Genomic DNA, 24473 nt, shown 5'->3' on the forward strand with positions numbered 1-24473 from the left:
AGAGGCCCCAAAACTCCTCAATAATTGGAGGAAGAGTTATGCCTGCCCCATATGCTCAGGATTCCCTAGGAGCAAAACTGGAGACTCAGAATAGATTTCCTGCAGGAGGTGCAGCTTAGGTCAAGTCAGTGGAGGAAGGACATGCACTCCAGAGAGAGATACCAGTGCAGCATAAGAATGCATCCAGGTGCTGAAGAGAGAGACCAAAAACAGTATTTGTTTACACAAGATGGGTGGGGTGGGGGGGTGTTTGTTTCATAAAAGAAGTTCAAAATAGGCAGTCCAGCACTGGCATAGGAAATCCCAGTATCAACAGGAATCCAAGTCCTTCATCTTGCTCAGCTTTCTTAGCACCTGCCTTCAATTCTAAAGGAGCAGGGCTGCAACCATTCACACTTTCCTTCAGTCAGGAAGCCAAAATACAAGGAGAAAGCTCAAAGGGAGCAAACCCTTTCCTAGAAGTCCCACCCCAGAATTCCTGCTAAATCTCACTAGTGTGACCAATGAGAAGGAAGCCTGGGAAGTGCTGTCATGAAACTGGCCATCCTGATGCCTGGAATAACAAGAACAGAAAAAGGAGAGAATGGATATTGGGTGATCTGTACCACAAACAGCAAGGCACAGAAACGTGAAATGTCAATAACTGTTTAGGGCCAAATTAGACAGTTCACCTGGAATGGGGGTAGGAGGTGGTGGAACTGAGACTAGAGAAACAAAAGTCCCCTGTCTCACTAAGTGTAGAAAGCTGCTCTCCCTCCCCCATAGCTGAGTGGTGGGTACAGTGTCTGGCACTCCGGCTCCCAGGATAGGACTCACCACTTCTAGTTCACACCCTTCCCTTGGTCAGAAGATCCTATGAAATGCTGGAAGTACAGAGGTCTGACCCCTGTCAAGGCTAGGAGCCAGCAAGTTAGGTTGTACATTGGCCAAAGACCTAGAATTTTTTCCTTAGAAATCCACAGAACTTGGTCACTCTGAGATCTAGGTAGACCCACGTATTCTTATTACATGTGCTTAATGTAATAATAGGAGCCAGGATTTGTTGAGTGCTGTTATGTAGTAGACATTGTTCTAAGAGCTTTTGTGTATCAACTTACTTAAACCTTATATGAAAGAAATTCACTTTTATTACTCCCATGTCACAGCTCGAAGAAACTAAAGCACAGAGATTTAAAATGACTCTCGGAGGGTAAATAGCAGAAGCTAAATTTGAACCCAGGTGGTCTGGCTCCAGGGCACTTGCTGGTAACCACTGTGCTGTTCTGCCAATGGATATGGTCCCCAAGATCAGAGACAATGTTGGAATGGAGGCAGGTAGGGGACGGTAGGAGGAGGCACAAAGTGTTGTCCTTTGTCATTTATGCGGGAAGGGAAGGAGAATTCATGCTGACTGACCAAGCCTGGGAAGAGTGACTGGGCCTTCAGCTTTTTTCTTTTCTTTTGATCTCTCCCCTGCATTCTGATGAGGTCAACATGCTCCATGCTCCATGGTCCATTAACAGGCTACCACTATGTGTTTTCATTCTTTCCCATTCCTTTTTCCCAACCATTGTGATTGTGACAGGATTTTTGTGCCTCTTGTTGAGGTTCCTATTCTTCCTTCTGTCCTTTCTACCTTCCTCTAAATGTGCAGAATCCAGCTCCTAATTCCTTGGACCCAGATCTGTATCAGAAAGAGGTTGGGTTCTGACTGCCCATCACCCCCATCTCTTAAGAGCAGCACGAGTTTTCCATCTGAGCAAATTATACCTCCTCCTGGCCCGCTTCCTCTTCCATTCCCTTTTCCCCTCTCCGATATGTTTGTACCTCCATTGACCTCAGCTTCACTTTCTGTCCCGAAACTCCCCCTTCATTCCTCCTCCCACTGTACAGTTATGTGTTATTTCCGGAGTGTTTCTTTGTGCTAGAACAGGTCTGCCTTTCTCCCACTGTGAAGTCTGGCCCTTGCTTTAAGGCCCAGCCCCTTTCTAAAGAGTTTCCTGACTGACTCTCCAGCCCTCAGAGCTGGTGCTCTCCTGTGAACCCTTCTAGTACTTGCTGTCTGAACCACTCAGTTGTCATGTGCTTTACATGGCATTTTGTCACTAATTGACGTGATGTGGCTTCATCATGTCTTCTCAACTGAATCTGAGGTTCTTTGCAGTTTTTTCTCCTTTATGTCTACTCTAGTGCCTAATGCAGTGATTTAGTAGGTACCAAATAACTTATTCTTGCTTGATTGATTACAATGAGTCCTAGGTCTCTTTATATACCCTGAATGATTTTTATGCATTTCCATCTTCTCAGCATTTATCTCCCATTTTGAAGAGTCCTGATCATTGTTGGACATTCTCATCCTTTCATCAGCTCCACTGGGCATCCCTGGTCCTCCTCCAGCCCTGCTGTATCTTTCTGAGCCACACTGATCTTCCCTTGCAGCGTGCACTCTATTCCTTTATAACTTTAACCTTCATTTTCTACTCCCTGCCTAGTCTTGGAAGCTGTCTTTGTTAGGAAAGCTCTGGACAGCAACTGGGAATATAGCCACATAAAAGGTGCTGCCCAGAAACAAGAGAGCCCTGCCAAGCATAGTCTCCCCCAGGAATCCAGGATCCACCTCCTTCAAGCCCCTTCTAGCAGTGGCTAGAATTCTGCTGCAGTGTAAGGCTCTAGGGACTGGGCTTGTGTTCAGAGGACACAGGAAACAACCTCATTCAGAGGGCATAACATGCAAAGGGTAATAGATTGGCAAGAGCAAGTTGATATGGGACAGAATCTGAGCGCTAAGATGCAGTTATGCATTGGGAAGAGTGAATCGAGGAGGCATCCGGAAGACAGGCAATGTAGGGTTCCCTTTGCAAACTGCTGCCCATATTTTCATTCCAGACTCCTGGGCAACACCTTCCAGAGGGGATTGCCTTGGCACTCCTTTGCCAGCAAATGGACAGATCTCTGTCTCAATGGGCTCTGCCTCCTTCCTATACTGCTGCTTGTCTGACTGTTGCAGCCCTGATGTGGCTCTTGGCCTCCCGTACAGGCAGCGGTATAGGAGATGGGTTGGGCAGTTTACATCACAAGCAGATTAGCTGGGCGAGAGCCTAGAGTCCTTGAAGGAGTCAGAGGAAATGAGACTAGTGGGATGGGTGTATCAGAACTGTCTAATGTACTTCCTCTTTGAGCAGATAAAAGATGTTGAGAATCTCCTTAGTCCTTTTGTTCTGTCTTCTCTGCAGCAGCTCAGTGAGCACCTGCTTAGGGTCTAGGGCACAGCTAGCCTTTCCCCCCCTGCTTGCTTCCCTGGCTTCCCACTCTTGTTTTCCTGCCCACTTGCTCTGGGAGTAGCAGACAACTGAGAATACCCCTGGACAGCATTAAAAGAAATCAGATTGCTTAAATAGCATTTACTCTGAGTGACAGGGTGGTGGCAGGAATCTCAAAGCTTTGTCCAAAGGCATGGGTGGCAGAAAGGCCACAGTGGGAGAAGCTGTGTTGACAGCAGTAGCTGATCCAAGTGTCCTCTGTCAGAAGAAGCAACCAGGCTTATGCCAGGGTCAGGTTACTATTTCTCCTCCAGAGTCAAATGGATTCTTTAGGTGCTTCATTGTGACTTTGGGGCAATCTTTGCTGGAGATGCTAAGCATCTTCATCTCATCATTTCAGAATACTCCTAGAGAAGTATTCTCCATGTGAAGTGCAAAGCAGGTGTCAGTAGGATTCTGCCTAGCACAACAAAACCAAGAGACAGAGGAGGGCAGATGAGGCCACCCTGGCCCTGTCTAAGGAGACATGGCGGAGAATAGGGCAAAATCAGCTGGTTGGATAATAGGGCCAAGGGGCCACCCACTGCCTAGCAGGGCCTTATTATGCTGAATTGTATTTGGGAAATTTGGTTGAAATTGGAGAAGAAATAATTGAGATTAATGGGACCCTGGCTCCTGTCAAGAAGATGGGCAGAGCATCCCATCAACAACTAAGCTGCTGACCCATCCTATGTGTTTTTCTTCCCTGTCACTAATAGTGTTCTCTCTTACCTCTGTTCTGAACTGCTGTGACTTTGAGAATTTTCACAAACTAATCACAAGTCTCAAAAGAACATGAAGAGGTTTGGGGTTGTGGCTCAGTGGTAGAGCGCTTGCCTAGCATGTGAGGCACTGGGTTCAATCCTCAGCACCACATAAAAAATAAATAAAATAAAGGCATTGTGTTCATCTACAAAAGAACATGAAGAGCCTGCACCATAGACAGTGGGCAAAGTGGAAGGAGAAGGAACGTCCCAGTGTGGAGAAGTACCAGTGTCCACATGTCCAGGTGGGCCCAGGTGTGCTGCTCCTTGCTTTCTGTGGGCAAGAGCTGCTTGGGACTGCCAGCAGTAACCCAGAAGTGTCTCTGTGCAAACTCCAACCCAGCACTAGGATTTTGGGAGGGTTTATGGCCTGTTAGAGCTCCACTCTGAGAGGGTAAGCGGTGCCATATTTTAATTGTCATTAGCAATAAAAAGTCAGCAGCAAGGAAGCCCAACCTCTCCACAGAGAGGAGAGCAAGGCCTGGTCATTAACCAGGCCGATTTGGCCTGTGGCAGGCTGCATTTATCCTTATTCCCCGTGTACGTGCTCAAACCTTATAATGGGTGGCTTTTACCCATGGGCTTTTCTGTGCATTACTGAGAGGCCAAAGAGATCACAGGCCCTTCAGGTCATAGCAAGCAAGAATCCAGTTGTCCTGTGTGCAGGAGGGTGAATGCAGAACAGCCCTCTAGCATTGGCACTGCTCAGGCTCAAAGACCAGTCTCCAGGGCTCAGCATCATCTCAAAGGATGTTTCCTTTTCCCTGCTGTGCTACAAGAGGTTGGGGAACTTGTATCTCACATGGGCAGAGATCCCCAAATGCTCGGGTCTCCTCTCTACTGGGCCTAAAAGCAGCTCCTTAGTGGGGTCAGAGGAAAGGCTGGGACTTCTATTTTTTTTGGTCCTGGCCAGGGATGTAGGTTAACAGGGCTGCTACCACCCCACAACAACCTGAATGCAGAAATCAGGACAGGGTTCTCCCTCCCAGGGCATCATCGCAGATACATAGTGCATGGGCCTGCTGAAGGGAGGCCTGTGGCAGGCCTCCTGCTTAGCACACAGAGGCAGGATAAATTTATCGGAAGGGGTTTGTGCAGGGCCAGGGGGCTTCCTCAGAGGAGCCAGTCAATTCCTTCTCAGCTGGCCTGAGGACAGGGAGGTAGTCAGTTGCCTGATCATGGCTAGAAATATAGGATTTTTCTCTATTCAGGTTTGTCACTCTGTTGCCTTTTTCTGGCTTGCAAGAGGGATTAGTGTCTTTGCTCTTCTTGCTGAAGAGATCAAGTGATGGTAATAAAGAAGAGCTTCATGTCCCTTTCCCCTGCATTGGATGCTCTGGCCCTATCCAGATAGCACCCAGTTTAGAGATCTCTGCAGTGACTGAGCCAGGGCTTCTCGTCAAGCCCTAAATCCTTCAAACATAACAGTCTTGCTTTTCTCACAGCTTTCCGTGTTGTCCAAAAGGGCCAGAGACCTTCTGGAACCCGCAGTGTGCCTAACTGCTTGCTTGGAGGATTTAGCACTGGGTGGTGGTGGCCTGGAATCCAGGGCTCTGGGCTTCCTGGCATTTCCGTTTCCCCATTCTCTGTTCTGTCCTGGTAGCTCTTCCTCAACCTTTTGTTGCTGTAGGGTCCATGGTAAGAGACAAAGGGGGCGCCCACAGCTGCTGGCTGCACTCATGTCTAGATAAATAGAGGAATCCATCCTCGCTCCAGTTAATGTTCGTGCAAGCAAAGCCAAGTGCAGAACAGCCCCTTCTGCTCTTGATGTTGGCTGCCTGAGTCATCAGTGCCGGCTGCCCTGGCTGAGGCCAGGTCTGGCCCCTCTGGGCTCCTGTGGGCAGGCTGCTGAAGCAGGGACAGCTGTGGGCCAGCCCTCCCTCCGCAGAGGGCTTCTCAAGCCTTCTCTCCTCAGCTCTGTGCTACTGTGTTTGCCCAGTGACAGGAACTTTCTTTCTCCCAGTTCACTGCCTGTGGTCTGGGGAAACCTTGGACCTTTCAGACCTTTCATCATCTGTTTATTGAATTCCTACCAAGTGCCATAATAAATGCCCATTCAGGGATGGAGATGCAGCCCAGGGGCATATAGCACTTGCTAAACCTGCACAAGGCCCAGTCAATCCCAAGCATTGCAAATATATATATGTATATATTTTAAAGCCCCTTATAGTACTAAAATTGTGAAATGAACAAAATGCTGTGGGGAAAAGCCCTGAGTAAATACTGGTATGGTTCAAGTGAAATCACATCTGTGCAGAATCTTAATGGGTAGGTTGGGTAGAAGTTTGCCGGTGAAGTAGTAGAAGTTTCCTAGCCAAAGGGAATAGCATGTATAGGCCTGGAACAGCACAGCCAGTTTGAAGCAGGAAATGCTTTCATGACAAGAGCAAATAAAGAGAGCTGGAACAGTAGAAGCTATAAGCAGCAAGAGCCCAGTTATAAAGAGCTCAGGCTCTGCTGAGGAACTTGAACTTAAGCAGAGAGCAAGGAAAGAATTTCAGCAAAAGCATGAAATGATCACATAAGGCTTTCTTTAATTGACATTTATTGCGCACTTAACTATATGCCAGGCTTTCCTTAGGTGTTTCACCTACTCTTCCTCAAAACCCTTTGAGGTGTCATTCATTTCTGTACCCATTTGACAAATAGGATAACCTAAACCCAGAGAGGTTAGTAACCTATTTGAGGTCACATAGCTAGTTAGTAGTAGAGCAAGACTTAAAGCAGATGGTCTGGTTCCAGAGCTTGCATCTAACCAGAGTACCACACTGCCTATAATAAACCACACTCTACAGGATTGTGGAGGGGCTATTAGAGGCAAGATTGGCAAAGACACCAGCTAGAACCTGAATTTCAAGAATAACAGTAAGAGTAAAGAAGAAGAATTGTATTGTCATGTGTAACTAATTAAAACAAATTAAAAAAAAAAAAAGTAAAGAAGAAGGAAGAGTAGAATTGATATGAGCCTGAGACCAGCCGTGAGTGTATGAGAAGCCCAGGGTGATTGCCATGCTGCTCCCTGAGGTTAGAAGTACAGGATTCAGGGTTAGGCTCATTACAGTTGAGATTTACCTGGTGTTGATTTCTAATGGAAGATCTGGACTAGAAGTAGTTGTGTGGCATCCTGTCACCCAATGGTGGAAGGCAAGATTAAGATGGCCCCTGGGGATATACATATTCACAAGCCATGTTGTTGGGGAAGAATTCACAGTTAAGACTAAGAAAGGCAGGGAGACAGAGCCAAGATTGGGAATAACAGAATAACAAAGCCCTCAACTTTTTTCAAAAAGGATAAGGAGGTGCTCAGCTTTGTCAGATCATTTGAAAGGTCAAAAATGAAGAAATCTGTGAAGAAATTATTAAAATGGCAATTAAGAGGTCCTGAGTGACCTTTGAAGTAATAGTGACAGTGGAGCACTGACCATGGGAACTGTCTCCACCAGACTGAAAGGGGGCTGGGCAAGTACAGAACACTCTTTGGGTGAAGAGGCAGACATGGAGGTATGTGAGGCCAAAGCAAGGTTTTCTGAGATGGGCAGGATGTTCGTAGGCAAAAAGGTGGATGATGGTGGGAAGAATGATTAGAAAGATGATGTCAGATGATAACTGATGGACAGAGGTGCCCAAGGAAGCAGAAGAAAGTGAGACCTAGAGCCCAGTTAATTTCTTTTTTCTCCAAAAGAGCTAGAAGGGAAAGAAGGAACTGAGGGTGCCTACCTAAGTGCTTCTGAACAGCAAAGTGTGGATTCCCATAGTGACATTGCCCACAGTGGTTCAGGTGAAGGAGGCTGAGAGTTAGGGTCAGCCAAGCAGAATGCATAGGACAGCACAGTCAGCACTGGGACCCATGAAAGGCTTTGGGGTCAGTTATGCAGGAGCAGGTACCTCAAAGGGAATTGCCATTTGAAGTTGACCTGAATGGACAATTGGGTCAACTTTCAATTACTTTCAGACCAGATGAGAGATTTGATAACCTCAGGGAGTTACAACAATCAGTATGATTGCTCTCCACAAAACAACCAACCCCTAGCTCCATCCCTTTAGGGCAGGTGTAGCCCTGAAGCTGGGAAGGTGCTCCAGCTGGGCTTGGAAGAGCACCCTCTTTGGCTGACCTCCTGGCCTAAGCCAAGGGCTGGGGTGGAGGATGCTGTCTGGAAGCACCAGGCAGAAAGCAGTCTTTAACTCTTTTTGGCTAGACCTGCTCTTTTCATATTATCCAGGGGGCACAAGAGGAGCTGGGCCACTCAGGCGTGCCCCACACTCAGATCACAAAGCCTGCTTCCCAATCATGAACCTCTTAAGAAAGGACTCTGACCCCCATTCAGCTATATTCCTGCATGAACCTCAGAGAACAGAGAGTTAACTCTCCTTCAGCCCCCAGCCTGGGCTTTTCCTGGGAAGATGAACAGTCCTCCTTCCTTATTGTCTGCACCAAAGGAACAGATTGCGTCAGTTTGTAAACTCTGTTACGTTCGTTCGCAAAGGCCTGGAGTCAGCAAGCTTGTATTTCCCAGCGGACTCAGCAATGCTGATCGCCTGGGCTGCCTGTCTGCCTCAGGCAGGACCAGAGGCTGCCCCCACCCTGTCATCCTACCCCTCATCCCTGAAGTAAGGAAAGGGGCTTCAAGGAGAGAGGGAAAAAAGCCTTGAACCTTTAGTTGGCCCATCTCACTCATCATCCAGACGTGCTCTCTATCCGTAGGAACCTCCTCTTGCTTATGTGCCAACCTGGGCTGGACTTTCAGGCATTCCTAGGGTTTTGGCATGAGCAAGTGCTTAGATGTCAGAAAAGAGGTTTTCTGGGAAAGCAATCTACTCCATGAGTTGGATGTGGAAAAGTCATCTGGTCTAGAGGTGAAGGGGAACAGAGCAGAGGCACTGGGTGGATGGAGCCATGCTGCTCCAGTAGCACATGGAAGATCGGGCAGCTGCCTGCTCCCCACTGGCACTGACAATAATGAGGCCCAAGAGGCATTTCATAGGCTCTGCCTCCTGGCTCGGGGGCATTGCATTATTAATTGCGTTGTGTTAATGTTCATCATCTCTGAAAGCAATCTGTGTGTGCGTGTGGCCTGGAGTGCAGGGGATGAGTTGGCTGTGTTAAACTGCTACTATATTAAGGTGAAGTGTCTCTTCAAGTTCACAGCTCTGGCTGTGGCAGCAGCTTCAGCCTCTGTGTAACATCAGTAATGGTGGAAAACCCAGCACTGTGGCATGGGTCCCTTTATGGCAGGAAAGGACTTCAGTTATGCTCTGGGTGCTCTGGATCGCTACTCATGCTTTCTCACAAAAGGCCGTGGATAGGATGAGTGGGTTGGTAACTCCTCCATTTTCTGTTGCTATCATAGAACACCTGACCCTGGATACTTTTTTTTTTTTTTTAATGGATTTATTCTCTTTTGCAGTTTGGGAGGTCCCAGAGCATGGTGCAGGTACCAGCACTGGCTTCTGGTGTGGGCCTCATGGTGATGAGCATCACGTGGCCAGAACACTTGCAAGAGAGATAAGATAGGAAGCCAGAGAGTGGGGGAGGGGCTAACTCAGCCTTCTATAACAGCCTATTTCTATGAGATTCTATATATCAGTCCCTTCCAAAGGTGGTGTCCCCATGCCCTAATTACCTTCCACAAGACCTCACTTATTAAAGATTTGCCCTCTTTTAATACTGCTTCCAACATGTGAACCTGTAGGAACAACCCATATCCAAGCCGTTACACTCTGAGAGAGCCTGGAGTGCCTCAGACCACAAATCATTACTCAGTTCTTCTCTACTCCCTGTCTCTCCCTCTGCCTGTTCCCCTCCTGAGCTTGATGATTAGCCGGCAGGGCTTCCCCACTTGCCTTTCTCCCTCATATAACCTATTACTTTTCTTCTCTGGTGGACTCCTAGTCACAGCTTCCTGTGCATACTGTTACAACACCAACTCCCCCCATCCCAGACTTGGAAAATTCAGAGTGGAGAGAACCTCAGAAATGGTTTGCCTTTCATTTTACAGATTAAGAAACTGAACTCAACACAGGTGTGAGGTACCCAGCCTGTGGGAGCTAGAGCTGGTACCCGGATTACAGTGGAACCCAAGGGGTTTTCCTGTTCCTTGGCCTATTCAGCCTTTTGCTGTTCTTGTTGCAGATGGCTGGGGAGTTTTGAAAGCAGGAATATGACCTAGCAGCATGAAACTCTGCCTCTAAAGCCTGACATCCCTCCTCCCCCAACCCTGTGTCACCTCCTCAAAGCCAGCCCTGACCACTCATATTCTACCCTCTGGAAGAACTTGTCCCCAGCCACCCCACTTTGCACTATAATTCTTACTAGATACCCCAGGGTAAGGTGGGGGTCTTGTGCTGCTAGGGATCCTGCCCTGCCTGAGGCTGCCCACTTCCTTGTGGCAGGGAGCACCCCCACAGCTGTTTTCCCTGGGGCTGAAGCTGGCTAGAAGCTCAGTCATTTTTTGTGCTGCCCCAGGCCTCCTGCGTAGATGGCAGGCTGGTACATGGGAGGAAGTGGCACTGCTCATTGCCAGTAAATCCCCCATAAATCCCTTTTCTGGATTTATTGGCAAGTCATTATCTGGAGAATGAATCCCCCACTCTCTTCCCCTATTCTGCATTTATTAAATTCTCTTGCCCTCTGTGCCCCTGGCTGTCTTTTCAAGCTGTCTCTTCAGTGGAGGCAGCCCCTTGGCATGCTCTCTTCTCTGTATCCTTACTGCACTGTGATACCAAGAAAACTTCAGGAGGGGGATGTGGGTCTGCAGCTAAGTGAACCCCAGCATGGGCAGAATTTCCTCTGTGGTTTGATAGCCAAGCTCGTCCATAGACTCCTCACTCCCACCCCCCCACACACACACTCTTTAGGAAAGATTTCAGAATCTGAAGGCTAATTGGCTAGGGAGGGCCAGGAGAAGTGGAGAGTGTTTGCATTTATAAAACCATCAGCCCTGCCTGGTTTTTACTTCTCTTCCTTCCTCCGCACCCCTTGGCAAACCCCGAGAGGCCCCCGTCCGCATTGCACCGCGGCAGGGAATGTGCCTTGAGCTTAGAGTGGGAGAGTGACTCAGCCCCCACTGCCGTCTGATTGAAGTAGCTCTTGTTTTAAGGAGCTGGACAGGATCCAGACATGGGGGAAAAGGGAAACAAGTTGGGGTTGGAGAGGGGCTAAGCATATATTTCTGGAAGCCAGGGCACAAAGTCATCGAAAAGGGGGCTGTAGGAAATAACACAAGTTCTTGGCCACTACCATCCTCCTCTTGCTCCAGCTGTGGTGCTGGGGGATGCTCCATTTCTCCTCTGTCCTCTCCCCCCCTCCCCTTCTTAGCCCAGCCTCAACTGGGGAGGCTGAGCCCACAGCCCGGCTGGGTGGGTACGGAGGTGTGCGAGTTGCCTGGCCACGAGGAGCTCTTCCTCAGTAATTAGGAGACATGCAAATTAACAGCCTGTGCCATTTGTATTAATTTGGTAAATAAGCCAGAACAATTTCATTAGTGGCACATTAATGTGCCTGGGAGCAGGAGGATGTGTCCCACCATGAGGCAGCAGGGCCCTCTGGCTGTTCCAGCCCACAGACAGACCAGGTCCAGCAGGTCCAGCATGTCCAGCGGCTGCCCCTTGCCTACCCAGGTGTGGCAGAAAGGCATGTGATTGGTTCACGTGAGTGTGGGGACAGTCACACAACCACAGCTTTTCCTATCTACCCTCATTTGCCTTATCTCCACTCCTGTATTTTGTATGAGAACCCCAGGGTATAAGAAACCAAAGCTATTCAAGATGAAAGGAGAATGAAGTGACTCTTGAAGCAAGGATTGGTCACTTCTGTTTAGAAGACCCCAGTGCACTGCTTGGCAGCTGCTGGAGGTCACCACCCTGGAAATGCAAATCTAGCCATTAGCTGCTGGCATTGCTTGATGGGAAGAGGAAGCAGTTTCATGCGCACGCTTGTGTGTGTGTGTGTGTGTGTGTGTGTTAACGAGGCCTGAACTTAGGGTCTCCTGCATGTTAGACAGTTGCTCTTCCATTAGGATATATCCTCCAGCCTATTATTATTATTATTATTACTTTATTTAACTTATAAATGGGATCTCTCTAAGTTACCCAGGCTGGCCTCAAACTTATGATCTTCCTGCCTCATCTCCTAAGTAGCTGGGATTATAGGCATGTGCCACCTCTCCTTAATACACAAGACCCTCTCTTCATTTTGTAGTTAAGGAAGCAGTCTAAGGGAATCATGTGATCTGCCCCAGAATTCACAACTAAAGCTAAAAGTTACACTGCAGTCCACCTAACTCAAATCCATTTACCTTCTACCCCCTCATGACCCAGGCAGTGCATACACCAGCTTTGGAAAAGATTCCATGTGTTAAAAAACAAGCTTCCTGTCCCATGGAGCTGATAATCGAATGAAGATTTTTGGACATAAGTGCCCCTACCAGGAAATAAGAAATTAATCATCATGATGAAGCATTTATATGCCAAACTCTCTTCTCGTGCTTAACCTATTTTTATTGGCTCATTTAATCATCATAACAAATTCTCTGAGGTAGGCCTGTTGCATTCCCAAGTTTACAGCAGAGTAAACAGATACAGAGAAGTTAGTTATTGGCCAGAGCTCAGGCAGGTGGGAATCAGTTACTGCCACACCACTTCCTCAGGGTGGTACCACCTGCCCCTTCTCATGGTCTCTCAGGAGGTTCTTGTCTCCCCTAGAACTATGTGTCTAGTCTCAGATTCAGCATGTGTGCTAATCATTATTGACACTCCTTGTGTACACACATATACACATACTCTGTGGCACCACATGACCATGTCCACCCACATGTGTACACACCAAATGCCCACACACACACACGATGCCCACTGCCAGACTTCTGGCAGCCCATGGTCATCACCTAAGTCCTCAGTTTCTTGATGTCACCTGCCATCATAGCAGACCTTCCTCTGTTGAGTCTAGAGCTCTTCTGAAGTGCTTCAAGGTGCTGATTATGCAAGTGACTATATGGATTGCACTTTGCAGTTTACACAACACTCCATGGGTAGTATCTCAACTAATGTTCATAGTGGCCAGATAAGAAGAGGCTTTGTGTGTATTTGATAAGAATAAGCCTCCCATAACTCTTGTCTTTAGTTTAAGGTGACTTGTAAGAAATCACTCTCTATATATTCCTACATGTACTTGATCTTCGATATTTATAGATTAAATATTTGGAAATTCACACACTCGGTAAAATTTATTTACAACCCAAGATCAGTTCTTGTGGTGTTTTTGTAATCACTTGTGGATATACACAGAGTGGCATAAAACTAGTCACTTGGCAAGCACATTGCATCTCAGGCTGAACAGGGCAGCTCTCTACCTTCTTGTCACAGCTATCAGAATATAAATGTGTCCTTTTTGTGGTCTATTTAGTGCCGTGCTTTTTGCATTTTTGTGCTTTTTGTTGGTTATATTGTAGTTTAAAATGGTACCTAGCAAACAGTGCTACAACATTCCTCCAAGGCTGGGGTGTGCACTAAGGAGAAAATGTGTGCATTAGGCAAGCTTCATTCAAGCTTGACCTGAGTTATCAAGCTACTGGCTTTGAGCTCAGTGTAGGTGAATCAACTGTATATTAAATAAGGGCTTTTAAACAGAAGCACATCTAAAACAAGGTTATATACTAATCACCTAACAAAATTAGTGTGACCAGAGGCTCCCAGGAACCCCAGCTTTGTATTTCCCCTTGATGGTTCAGTATTCTTTAATTCAGTGTTCATGGTCACTATATAGAGCACAACTACCATGGATAAAAATGGACTGTGTCTATGTATATGTAGATCTCACTGAGGCAGGGTGTTTTGTTTTGTTTGAAACTGGGTCCCTAGGTTGCCCAGGCTGGCCTCAGACTCTTGACTCAAGTGATCCTTCTGCCTTGGCCTCCTGAGTAGCTGGGCAGGTACCTCTGTGCCTGGCTCATAGTGTTTTTAGTTAAAGGAAAGTTTTAGCATTAAACAGAAATAGAGCTCCTACAGACACAGATCTACATAATGTTACAGTGAAGCCACAAGTTACCATCAGTCAATATAAAGAAGAGACACCGTGAAGGATGCTCATGAGTTTCAACCTGGGAGTTTTCTCTGCTTACAACTCCCATAATTCTCTTGGAGTCAGAGAAAAGTCACTGAATTCCCGCGTCCATCCAGGCCAAGGTGTGTCCATGAGAGTGGACAAAACCTAGTAGTTGGCTAGAGAAGCTGGGAGCCCAGTGACACATGAGCCAGCAGAAACAATAGCCCAGTTACCTTCCCCTGAGAGCCCTCATTTGATTGAGAAATTACTGTAGCAATGGCAGCTGTAATGAAAGGGGAAGCAGAGCCCCACAGGCAACAGCTTTATCTCCCTGGGCAACCTGAGATGGATCCAGTGGCAGCACAGTGCCCAAGGCCAGAGGTTTCTTTTCTCTGCTACTGGCTGGGCCACGGGACTTGTCAAGCCCAAGTTAGTGCATGGATTGCAGGCGGGGAGGGCTGGGGCAGTGTAAAGTCGGGGCTCACTTGCCAAGGAGAACCCGCAGCTCCCTGGCAGGACTGGCCCCACGTGGGTTCTTTCTAGTGTGAGCCCTGGAGAAAGGCGAGTCTCTGGCCTCAGAGAACACGGTGTCAATTTTGGATTTGCCATGTGGAGTGAGGCCCTAGCGTGGCATCTTACAGGATGAGAGAGACTGTGCCTGTCTGGTTGCCTCAGCAACCCATCTCTGAGGTTCTTGCATCAATCCCAGCAACCCACTGCAGAGAGCCACTCTGGCCCACCTCACAGCACAAGCTGCCCAAGGGCCTGCCAGCCCTGGAGTGATGCCATGTGGCCATGCAGGGCAGCCATCCTCAGTTTTAGAGAAAGGACACTTGGCTACTAAAAACAGTGGAAAAGGAGAGGTCGGAGAATGGGGAAACTGGTGTGGGCCTGAGCTCAGTGTTGGCTTAGAACCAACCTCATTTGCTTTTGGCCAGGCATGTGTCTCCTGAGCTTTAAAACACAAGACAAGCAGCCTCTCTGTTCTTTCTACTGTTGCCCCCAAATTCTTCTGGGACCTACTGCTTCTGGCCTTAGCATATGTGGCAAAGCTTAGCAAATTAAGACAAAGAGACCATCTTTCTAAGTAACATCGTGCCTGTTGCAGTTTTTGCCCCACCACTACAGGCCTAAGCGCCTACTTCCCCACCCTTCCACTGCAGGCAGTTTAGTCTTGCCATGCCCTGGACCTTTGCAAGGTAGATTGTCCTTCACCACATAATCAGGATCCCATTTGTGCCTTTACAAGCACTAGATGATAGTTCTTCCTGCTTTTTCCCCCAGTGGTGTGGTGCAGGCCTTGTGTCCACCCAGCCCAATCAGGGATAGGGAGAGCCCTCTAAGCCAGCATTTTCACCCAGGCTCTGCTAGTCACCTGCAAGACCCCATGGGTCTGGATGGTGGAAGGAGCCATCATTACCCCTTGGAAAGCAGGAAAGGGGCCCCAGAATATGGCTAGGGGAAGGAAGTCTGTGGAAGCTGAGTACTTGTCTGCTCAGAAGCAGTCTGTATCCTGTGGTGGACCAGGCCCCTTATAAGCTCCACTTGCTTCTCTTTGCCTTGGTTTCCCCCTACAAAACCAACAAATCAGACTTAATCTGTATAGAATTCTTTTATCTGACCCCAGTATATTTTGCAAACCCCTGCTGTTCCACACCCCAATTTCAGGGGGTATTGGGCTCCCATTTCCTTAGCTGTGGGCCTCAAGCAGGAAGAGGGTATGGAAGAGGGAGGAAGTTTCTGCTCCACACTACCTTCTCTTTACCCCGCGGCTACCTCTGTCTACTTCTGGGGAGCCATGTCACTGACATGTCCTGGCCCCTCCCCTCATCACTTCTAGCCTTCTGCCACTGGCTGCAGCTCAGACTTTGAGAATTCCCAGGTATTTAGACATTCATTTTATTGCTTAATCGAGCTTGAAACCGTTTAAATTAATACAAGTTTTTACATTTAGCAGCAAAGGCTTTTATAGGCCCCTTTGGTAGGAAAAGAAAGAGGTCAGGAGAAAATCAAGGAAGGAATTTATCCTGGACAATTGGCTTCCCATGGTGGGGACAGATCAGCCACCACAAAGAATGTGACCCCGAACAGAACCAGAACCAGGTCTGGGGGCCTAGGGGTAGGTCTCTCAGTGACAGGAGCCAGGAACCCTTAAACCCTGTGGGAATTCCTGAGGATTCTGGGGTTCAGCCACAGTCCATGGCCCAGGATCCAGGCTTGGCAGTGACCATACCCTTCTAGTTGCTCCTTCTCAAAGGTGACCCTCTGCTGGGGTTGCCCCCTTACAGTTCCTATGTCCTAATGTAGTTTTTGCCCACATCTTCCTGCCTCACCTATCCTCTTCTCTCCTGGTTTTCTCGAAGCTACTTTAATTACCTTCATTAAACATTAATCCTTTCAGTTCTTGCCGGAAGAACAGTCTCCTCCCTCAGGATTTTCTTGTTCCCTGAGGCCTGTCTTCCTAGCGCAGTGCTGAGGTAGATGCCGAAGAAGAGTGGGGTGTAGCCATGCCCCATCTGCTGCTTACCTCACTCTTGATCCTTACACACACACTTAATTACATACCAAGGAGAGTCAGTGAAGTGATGAGGTATCAGAGAAGTTCAAGCACATGGAAACCACAGGCCCCTCCTGCTCTTCTTCCCTGGGGCAGCTGCCCAAGACCTGGGAGCTCTCTGCCTCAGCACACTGTGCTCCCCTGCAGACTCAACCCCTGAACAGGCAGGACTCTCCCCACAAGTTGACAACCTATCTTTCTGTCCCCAGGTGGAGGTGGAGGTAGAAAGCATGGACAAAGCTGGCAACTTCATCGGCTGGCTGCACATGGATGGCGCTAACCTGTCCGTCTTGCTGGTGGAGCACGCACTCTCCAAGGTCCACTTCACTGCCGAGCGCAGTGCCTACTACAAGTCCCTGCTGTCTGCTGAGGAGGCCGCCAAGCAGAAGAAAGAGAAGGTATGAGTATGGTGGCCTGTCCTGGCATGTAATCCCTCTCACCCTGTCCTCCCCCTCCATACCTCCATAGGTATGCCTCCAGAGAACAGTCCAAGTGGCCCAGGATGGTGATGATTTCAGAACTCAACACCAAGGCGCCACACACATTCAAGGGAAAGACTGCCAGTTTAGGTGGCCATAAGCCTGTTGCAGACCTGAGGTGGGCCTGGGCTGCCAGCCTGAGAGTGATCCCCAGTGATCTCCAGGCCTGCTCAGGTAGCCCTGCAGCAGAACACTGAAGGATGACTTTGGGGCAGTGGGAGAAATAATTCGGGCGCCCCTTGTGAAGAGGAACCTGTGGCCACCCTTTTTCCCCAGCCCTGACCCTTCTCCATCAGTGCCCTCTGGGGAAAGGTGAGGCCCACTGCCATCCCCTTTTGAATTGCCTTAACATCGCCCTGCAGGGAAGCAGCCCCAAGAGATGCATAAAGCTGTTAGAATAGCAGATTTACAGCCCATCAGTCTCTGCAGACACTGCATTGAAGAGACAAGGGGGGTGGGTCACAAAGCAGCTTTAGGAAACAAATTGATGATTAAGAAACTCAGTGGTTTGGGGATGGGAGCCAGGCTTAACACCCCCATTCTAGCCTGTCTCCAATGACTTACAGCCCAGCCCCCATAATGGGGATAAATCAGCTGGCCACCAATTTCTCAGTGCTTCTCAGAGCTTGAGGAGGATTTCGTAGGACAGCGGTGCTGAGCCATAAATTTGTTCTAGGAATAAATGTTTCCTTCCCCATGGGGCAGCCATCTGGCTCAAAACTCACTTTCCAGAGCCAAAGCCCAGACACCTGCCAAAAGGAGTTGGGGGCTTTGGGCGCCTGAAGGCACTATGTTCTTCCCCAGCCCAGAGTAGCTCCTCCTTATTCAGGACCTCTCTTTTCCTTCTGGGCTAAGAGATCTCCCTTCTGGGTCTGCCTTGTTCTGTCCCCTAGGAATTTGGGCATGCAACCCAGGAGACACAGGTAAGACAGACTCCAGAGAAAGTTGGCTTAGAAAGTCAGGACAGGTAGAAGAAGCTGTCCATCCATGCCTTAGAGAAGCTAGCTGCTGAGAGTTCAGGCTCAGAGGAGGATTTCCTCTGTCCTTGTTTCATCTCCTGCTCATATTAAACCCTGTCTTCCCAGAAAGAATGAAGGGGAAGCAGGCTGCCTTGGCTCCTACAGAAAGGGAGTCACACGCTTCCTCTTGGATTTCCTGCTTGTGACAGCTGAACTTAAGACTGCCACCCCCATGTCCTCTGCTGCAGGGAGATGGGGGCGAGGCAGTGCCATGACCGCCTGTTATAAGGCTGAACCTTCACAGAAGAGAAGCCACTAGGGCCAGTATTGTAGCACCAGAGTCTAAGACCCTGAACTAAAGACACCTTTGCCCTGAGCCTGCTTTCTTGCTACTCAGCAAATGACAACTCATTTGACCCTGAAAGCCACCTCTTCAGATATGGGCCATCCTTTGTCCTCTAAGAGAAGAGATTTGAGAGGGATGCACAAAGGACAGGAAGGGGGGTCTGGCCTAAGAGGGAAGTGTGTATTCCTTGTCAGGTGCTAAACTGGGCATCATTATTTACTACACAGTAAATTCGTCTGGAAGAGCCCAAGCTGTCATTTCACTGGTGCCACTTGATGATGCTGAGGAATAATTACCAGTGATTAATTACTTACATGGGTTGCATGTTTTTATTCCAGCCCAATTAAAATGCAGCACAAAGCTCTCAGTGCTAGGCCAGCCTGCCTCCTGGGTCCCTCTTCTGCAAATCCCTGCCCTCTTGAAGGATTCCAAGGTACCCAGGCTGGCTCCTGGTGGAGCTGGTGCCCCAGGATGGCATTGGTAGAACCTTGTAACAGCCCACATTGGCTGTACTCAGATGAGAGAATTTGGTGTCCATCTAGGGGACATAACCTGGGTATCTCGGGTGTATACAACCTTGCCCCACTTGTGACCCCATGAGGGCCACCTTTCCAAGGGGGATAGGGGAAGAATCATCTAAGCATCTGTGCCTGCAGGCTAACCAAGGAAGGGTAATGAGATTTGGTGAGACCAGGCACTAGCAGAATTCTCTGGGCCATGTGATTATGCGTGCATGCATTAGTGAGTATGTCTGTCTAGGGGAACCTGACAGTGCAGGTGTCCCAGCAACTGAATTTAGCTGCCTCCCTGCTGGGTTTAATTCCTCCCTAAGGGTGACTCCTCAGCCACCAGGCTAGGTAGGGCCCTCCCCTTTCTCTGCAGGAGACTGATGAGACTTCCTTCCCCCTCTCTCTTAAGGTTTCTGGGCAGATCCCAGGGACCACAAATGGCAGACTAAGACTCTCCTGCCCACACACATTCATGCCCAGCAGGGCCCTTGACAGGGCTGGATTGGCCATTGATTGGCTTTTATTGAGCTTGGCTTCCCTGCTGTGGGTTTGAAGGCCTCCACCACCGTGGCCCCAAGCCAGTCCCACCCCTGGAGCCTTGTGAGTAGCATTATTAAATAGGATTTAGAAAGACACCCACCAATAGATCCCCACATTCCCCATCTCTTGCCAGAAGAAGGACCCAGGGCTCCCAGGGGAAGAAGAAAAGGAAGGCGGTGGCCAAAGGCCAGGGGAGACAGGTGGCTCCTGTCCTGATCCAATTTTGCCTGTGCCCAACATAGTAGACTCCTTCCCTAGGGACAGGGATTCTAAGGAGCCCTAAAATATAGAGGGGACCTGAGCAAGACAGGAACTTACCTGGCAGAGCTTCCAGGAGCAGATGGGACATGCCCTGCCTCAAAACAGAGTTTCATCTTGGCCCAGCCTTGAAGCAGAAGAGATGCCATTCTCCAACCTAATCACAAACCCTGCCATCAATCAGAGCTGGCATGGCCTCTCCACATATGTGGCCCAGAAGTGACCTAACAGCAGTGGCATGCTTGGTCTCCCAGAACCCCTGGGCCCTGCTGCTTAGTGCAGACCCAGGCTCAGCACCTTGGCCATAGGGGTTCTTTCTAGCTGCTCCTTCCAGGAGTCTAGGGTAAAGCCCTAAGGCACCAGCTCTGTGTGTGCATAATTGCTGTTCCTTCTGGAAAAGGTCTTTGGGTTTTCCTCACTGTCCAGGAAGAGGACATTTCACCTTTTAAAATAAGGGGATTCTTAAAACAAGTGTCTTGTCGGGCGTCTCTCAAGAAGCCACTGGCCAAGTTACATTTAACAGCTTGCTTAGGGCCACTGTCCACCACATCCAGTTGAGCTGTCACCTCTTCCCCCAAGAAGAAACTCTCAAGGCTTCGTGGTCAGAAGGGCCAAGTTACACCATCTTACCTTCCTCATGAATAGCTCTTCATCTTTGCCCTTTGGCTGCCTCTGACCACCTCAGGCCCAGCCACTTTGTGTGGCTGGCGCCACTTTGCTCTCCTTGTTCTTACTACACAGGTACAGTATGCACTCCCCCACCCCCATCACCACGGGGGCTGAGGGCCATTCCTGAGGCTATATTTATTTCATCCGTAACCTCAGCTTGCTGCCCACCAGAGCCCATCCAGGAACCAGGCTCCACCTTCTCCCTAGAGAGGAGACCCCACTGTTTCCTGTCGCCCCAGGCACTTTCACTTGAGGAGTCATTAGCAGTTTCTGCTTTCACCCTGTCAGTCTGTTCCCAAATCAACACAGCTGAAGAGCACTTCCCCTACAGCCAAAGGGAAGCAGGGTGGGGTTGGGAAGGAGGCCCTGAAGGCTGCCCAGGCCCAGGGCCCACTTTGGGAGCCACTGCAGTGCCCTGATTCTTTACCAAGCTGAGGGCCTGCTGTGGTGGTCTGGAGCCCTGGAGAGCTGAGATGGAGGGGTGGGTGAGCTGAGGGCTGCGGAAGGGTGGCTGTGGAATGAATGGTGCAGGGCTCAGCTCCAGCCCATTTAAGGTAATGCTGACAGTCTTGTCCCAGGGACAGTTTGAGTCCCATCAATCCTCAGAGCTGCAAGGGTTCCAGAGGACTTGGGAGCCCAGAATGACTCACTGGAACTTCCAACCAGGGGGTCTGGGAGGAAAGCCCCAGCCCTATCAGGACAGAGGCTTTGGAAGCCTCTATGACTATCCCCCACAAAACCCTCTCATAGAGAAGCCCCCAACTAGAGGCCCCTCTACATATGGGCAGGTGAGCCCTTGAAGGATTAAGCCAAATGTGCAGGATCTGAATGGAAGTGAGACTGGCTTCAAGCCCTGCCATTTATCTCCTCCACTGTGGCTGAACAGGGGTGAGTGTGTTAGAAGCAGGAGAATGCAGAAGTCTCTGGGAGGTGGTGGTAAGAAAGGCGGTAGTGGTGATGGGGACAGGCATTGGGGTGCCTGGAGCCTGGGAAGTGCGAGCAAGAAGGTAAGGGGCTTTTTGCATTAGAGCCCAGCCACAGAGCAGAGGCCACAGCATGCCACCCAGGAAGGCACTGCTGTGTGACACCTCTGTGTCTCGGCTGTTTCCAGCATCCTCCCTTGGATGCACAAAGTCTTCTCTTTTTCATTCTGGTCTCAGGCCCTTGCTTCTTCCCCTTCTAGTGGAAGAATACACTCATGCCACACTAAGGGCAGAAGTGTGAGCTCTGGGGTGTGACCCAAGGAGGTTTCTGAATCACAGCATCTGTGCCTTTCAGCTGCTTCCTGAGTCACCCAGGAGTCTTCATGTCCCCTGAGAGGCACCATCTCACTGATGGCATGATAATCTTACAAGGGAACAAAGGAAACCCTGAAAGCATACCTCGCTTGACCAAAGTCAAACACAAGTTCAACAGCAGTCGGGCAAGAGGCTTCTTGCCTAAGCTTTTCCCACTGCCCAGCATTGCCTTTTCCCTCCAGGATGCTCAGTCAGTGCCAAAGTGCCCCTGGAAGAGCTCTAGGTCCAGGCTGCCTATGTTTCAACCCTGGTTCCACTGCTTCTAGTCAAGTTCATACCTCAGTTTTCTCATTTATAAAATGGATAATATACTTCTTCAAAGGGTTGTTGTGAGGATTAATTGACTTGATGTTTGGAGAATGTTTAGAATGACGTCTGGCACTAGGAAGCATGTAAGTTCTCAGCTGACACTTGGATCATCCCCTGGTTCTGTGTATGTGTCTGTGGGACCCCATGTGTGGTCTGGTCCCCCTCATTCCCCACCCCCTTGCTGCTGCTCAGCTGGAAAGCCACCTCCCTCCCCTGCTCTGACAGGCCTCACTACTTGGATAATCTCCTGGCCGCAGGATTGGACTTGACGCGCTGTCACGTCGAATCAGCTTCTGAGCCACTGCAGCCCTGACAGCGCAGGGCTTGGGGAGGGAAAGGAGGGGGTGGCCCAGCTTCTGAGCTGAGATCAGAGCAACCTGCTGGAGGTGAGGAGGGTGGAGCAAAGGAAAGCTGCTCTGGAAAGGCCTTCTTGCACAGTGAGGAGCCCAAGGTGGTAGCTTACAATGCCTCAGGAGTGCCCATGGCCTTGGGCAGGTGGGAGAGCCTGGAGAGTTGAACAACCCTGCAGAGCACTATGGGAAGGGAGATGGAGATCTGGGACACTAGAGGTGGCCTAGTTGGGAGCCCAAAGCCAAGGCAGTTCATTAGAGGGGGTCTTCACACCCTGGTACACATAAGGACCGCCTGGGAGCCTGGTTTTGTTCTTGTTTGACTCTCTAGGATCCTTCTAACAGATTCTAATCTGGTAAGCCTGGGATAGGACCCAGGATCTTGCTGAGCTCCCCAGTTGCTTCTGATGTCTGCCAAGAGCCCACCCCCTTCCCCCTCAGAGGCGGGGGCTCCAGAGTGATTTGAGTGCCCCACAGTGACCCTTACACTCACCCAGGATTACCCACTTTGCCCAAAACCCCATTCCTGTGCCCTCTGACATCCCTTTTCCCTCCTCTCATTTGCCGCCTACACATGCAGGTCTGGGCCCACTATGAGGAGCAGCCGGTGGAGGAGGTGATGCCTGTGCTGGAGGAAAAGGAGCGATCCGCCAGCTACAAGCCTGTATTTGTGACTGAGATCACTGATGACCTGCACTTCTATGTGCAGGATGTAGAGACAGGTGAGTGACCCAGCACCTCTGTCTTACAGCTCCTGCATGGTACATCCATCTCAGGAAGGGAGCCCCTTTTCAGCAGGAGGGAAGAGCATAGCCCAAGGTTCCAGGAGACTCCCCTGCAGAGCCTATGCCTCTGTTACCCCACCCCCAGCCTCCTGGGCCCAAGATTCATCTCAGGAACGTACAAGCGAGCCCTGGAGTAGACAGGGCAGGAGGCAGGGGGTGGCAAGGCTAACAGGTCCTCTGAGGACTGGTGAGATAACAGATTTGTCTGGGTGGTGCTCTGAGACTCTTAGGTAATGGTTTTGCTTCCAGACACCCCTGGCTGGGCTGAGCATGAGGATTTGTAGCTCTCAAAGTCTGTCAGGAAGCAAGGAGAAAATCTTCTGTACGTAGTCAGGAAGCACCAGCCAGTATGGCTCAGTCCCCCACCCCCAACTTCCCAGGGAAGGTGACAGCCTGGCTTCTCCTTCTCCAGAGGTTAGCATAGCTGGAGTGGTGGCTAGTTTCCATGGCAACAGGCAGGCTCTAGGGGAAGTCATCCCCTGGCATTCTTTCTGAAGGACCCTCTCCTCCCTCCTGTGCTTGAGGACTATGTACTGTGGCCAGTCCCCTAGTCAGAGACCTCAGGCCTCTGGAGGACAGAGGGCAGTGGAGATGGCTCTGTCAGCAGCTGGCCCCACTTTTCATCTCTACCCCTTTACTCTCCCACTTCTTCTTTCCTCCCCATCCCCTTTACTCTTCTGCTTCTTCTCATACCTCCCCCAACCCCTCCCACCCCCACCCCTGGTGCTGGGAATCAAGTTAGTTAGGAGCAGAGGAAAAGGCTCTTAGAACTGCCTCTGGGTCCAAGGAACCAGATCCTTGGCAGAGGAGGCTACAGATGTCTCTGGCACCTTTAGTGGGCAGCCCCATAGATAGCGGGATGTGGCTCTGCCCCCACACCAAGGCCCTCTCCAGATTGCTAAGAGTCTCGTCTCAGCTACTTCCCCTCTAATGACATTTTCTAGGCAGCTGCTTTTGTGGCAATGTCATTTCACCAGTTCTGGCCTTGGGCTGGCTCTGCTTAGAAAGGAAAGACACGGGGGAGGGTAGAGATGTGGCTAAGTCCTCGGGATTAGGTTCTCTTGAGGTTGACCACAATCCTGTGAAAGCTGGCCCAGCAATCGCCTTGGAAATGAACCCAGGAAGCAGCCAGCCTCCAGGTCTGGGCTGTATGGCAAGGAAGACCCAGTTTTGTGGTGTGTTTCCAGGGAAGAATCAGAGTTGTTCATTAGCCAAGGAGCCAGGCCCTCAGAGACCCTGGGGAAGGGAGCTCAGAGTAGACCCTGCCTAGGATACTCGGACTCCCCAGCCTGCCCCAGGTTGGGAAGACCAACTGTGAATAACAACTGGCTCT

General features: G+C 49.7%; 1 protein-coding gene across 1 annotated transcript in view; it reads left to right on the plus strand.

Moving 5' to 3' along the window:
- Nucleotides 1–24473, plus strand: part of Snd1 (staphylococcal nuclease and tudor domain containing 1) — a 411985-nt gene that overhangs the window by 379501 nt on the left and 8011 nt on the right. The window contains exons 17-18 of the mRNA XM_015488306.2: nucleotides 16848–17036; nucleotides 22936–23077. Coding sequence (XP_015343792.2) covers nucleotides 16848–17036; nucleotides 22936–23077 — 331 coding nt within the window. The remainder of the gene's footprint in view (nucleotides 1–16847; nucleotides 17037–22935; nucleotides 23078–24473) is intronic.

This window comes from Marmota marmota, unplaced genomic scaffold, assembly GCF_001458135.2.
Source record: "Marmota marmota marmota unplaced genomic scaffold, marMar, whole genome shotgun sequence".
Taxonomy (NCBI): domain Eukaryota; kingdom Metazoa; phylum Chordata; class Mammalia; order Rodentia; family Sciuridae; genus Marmota; species Marmota marmota.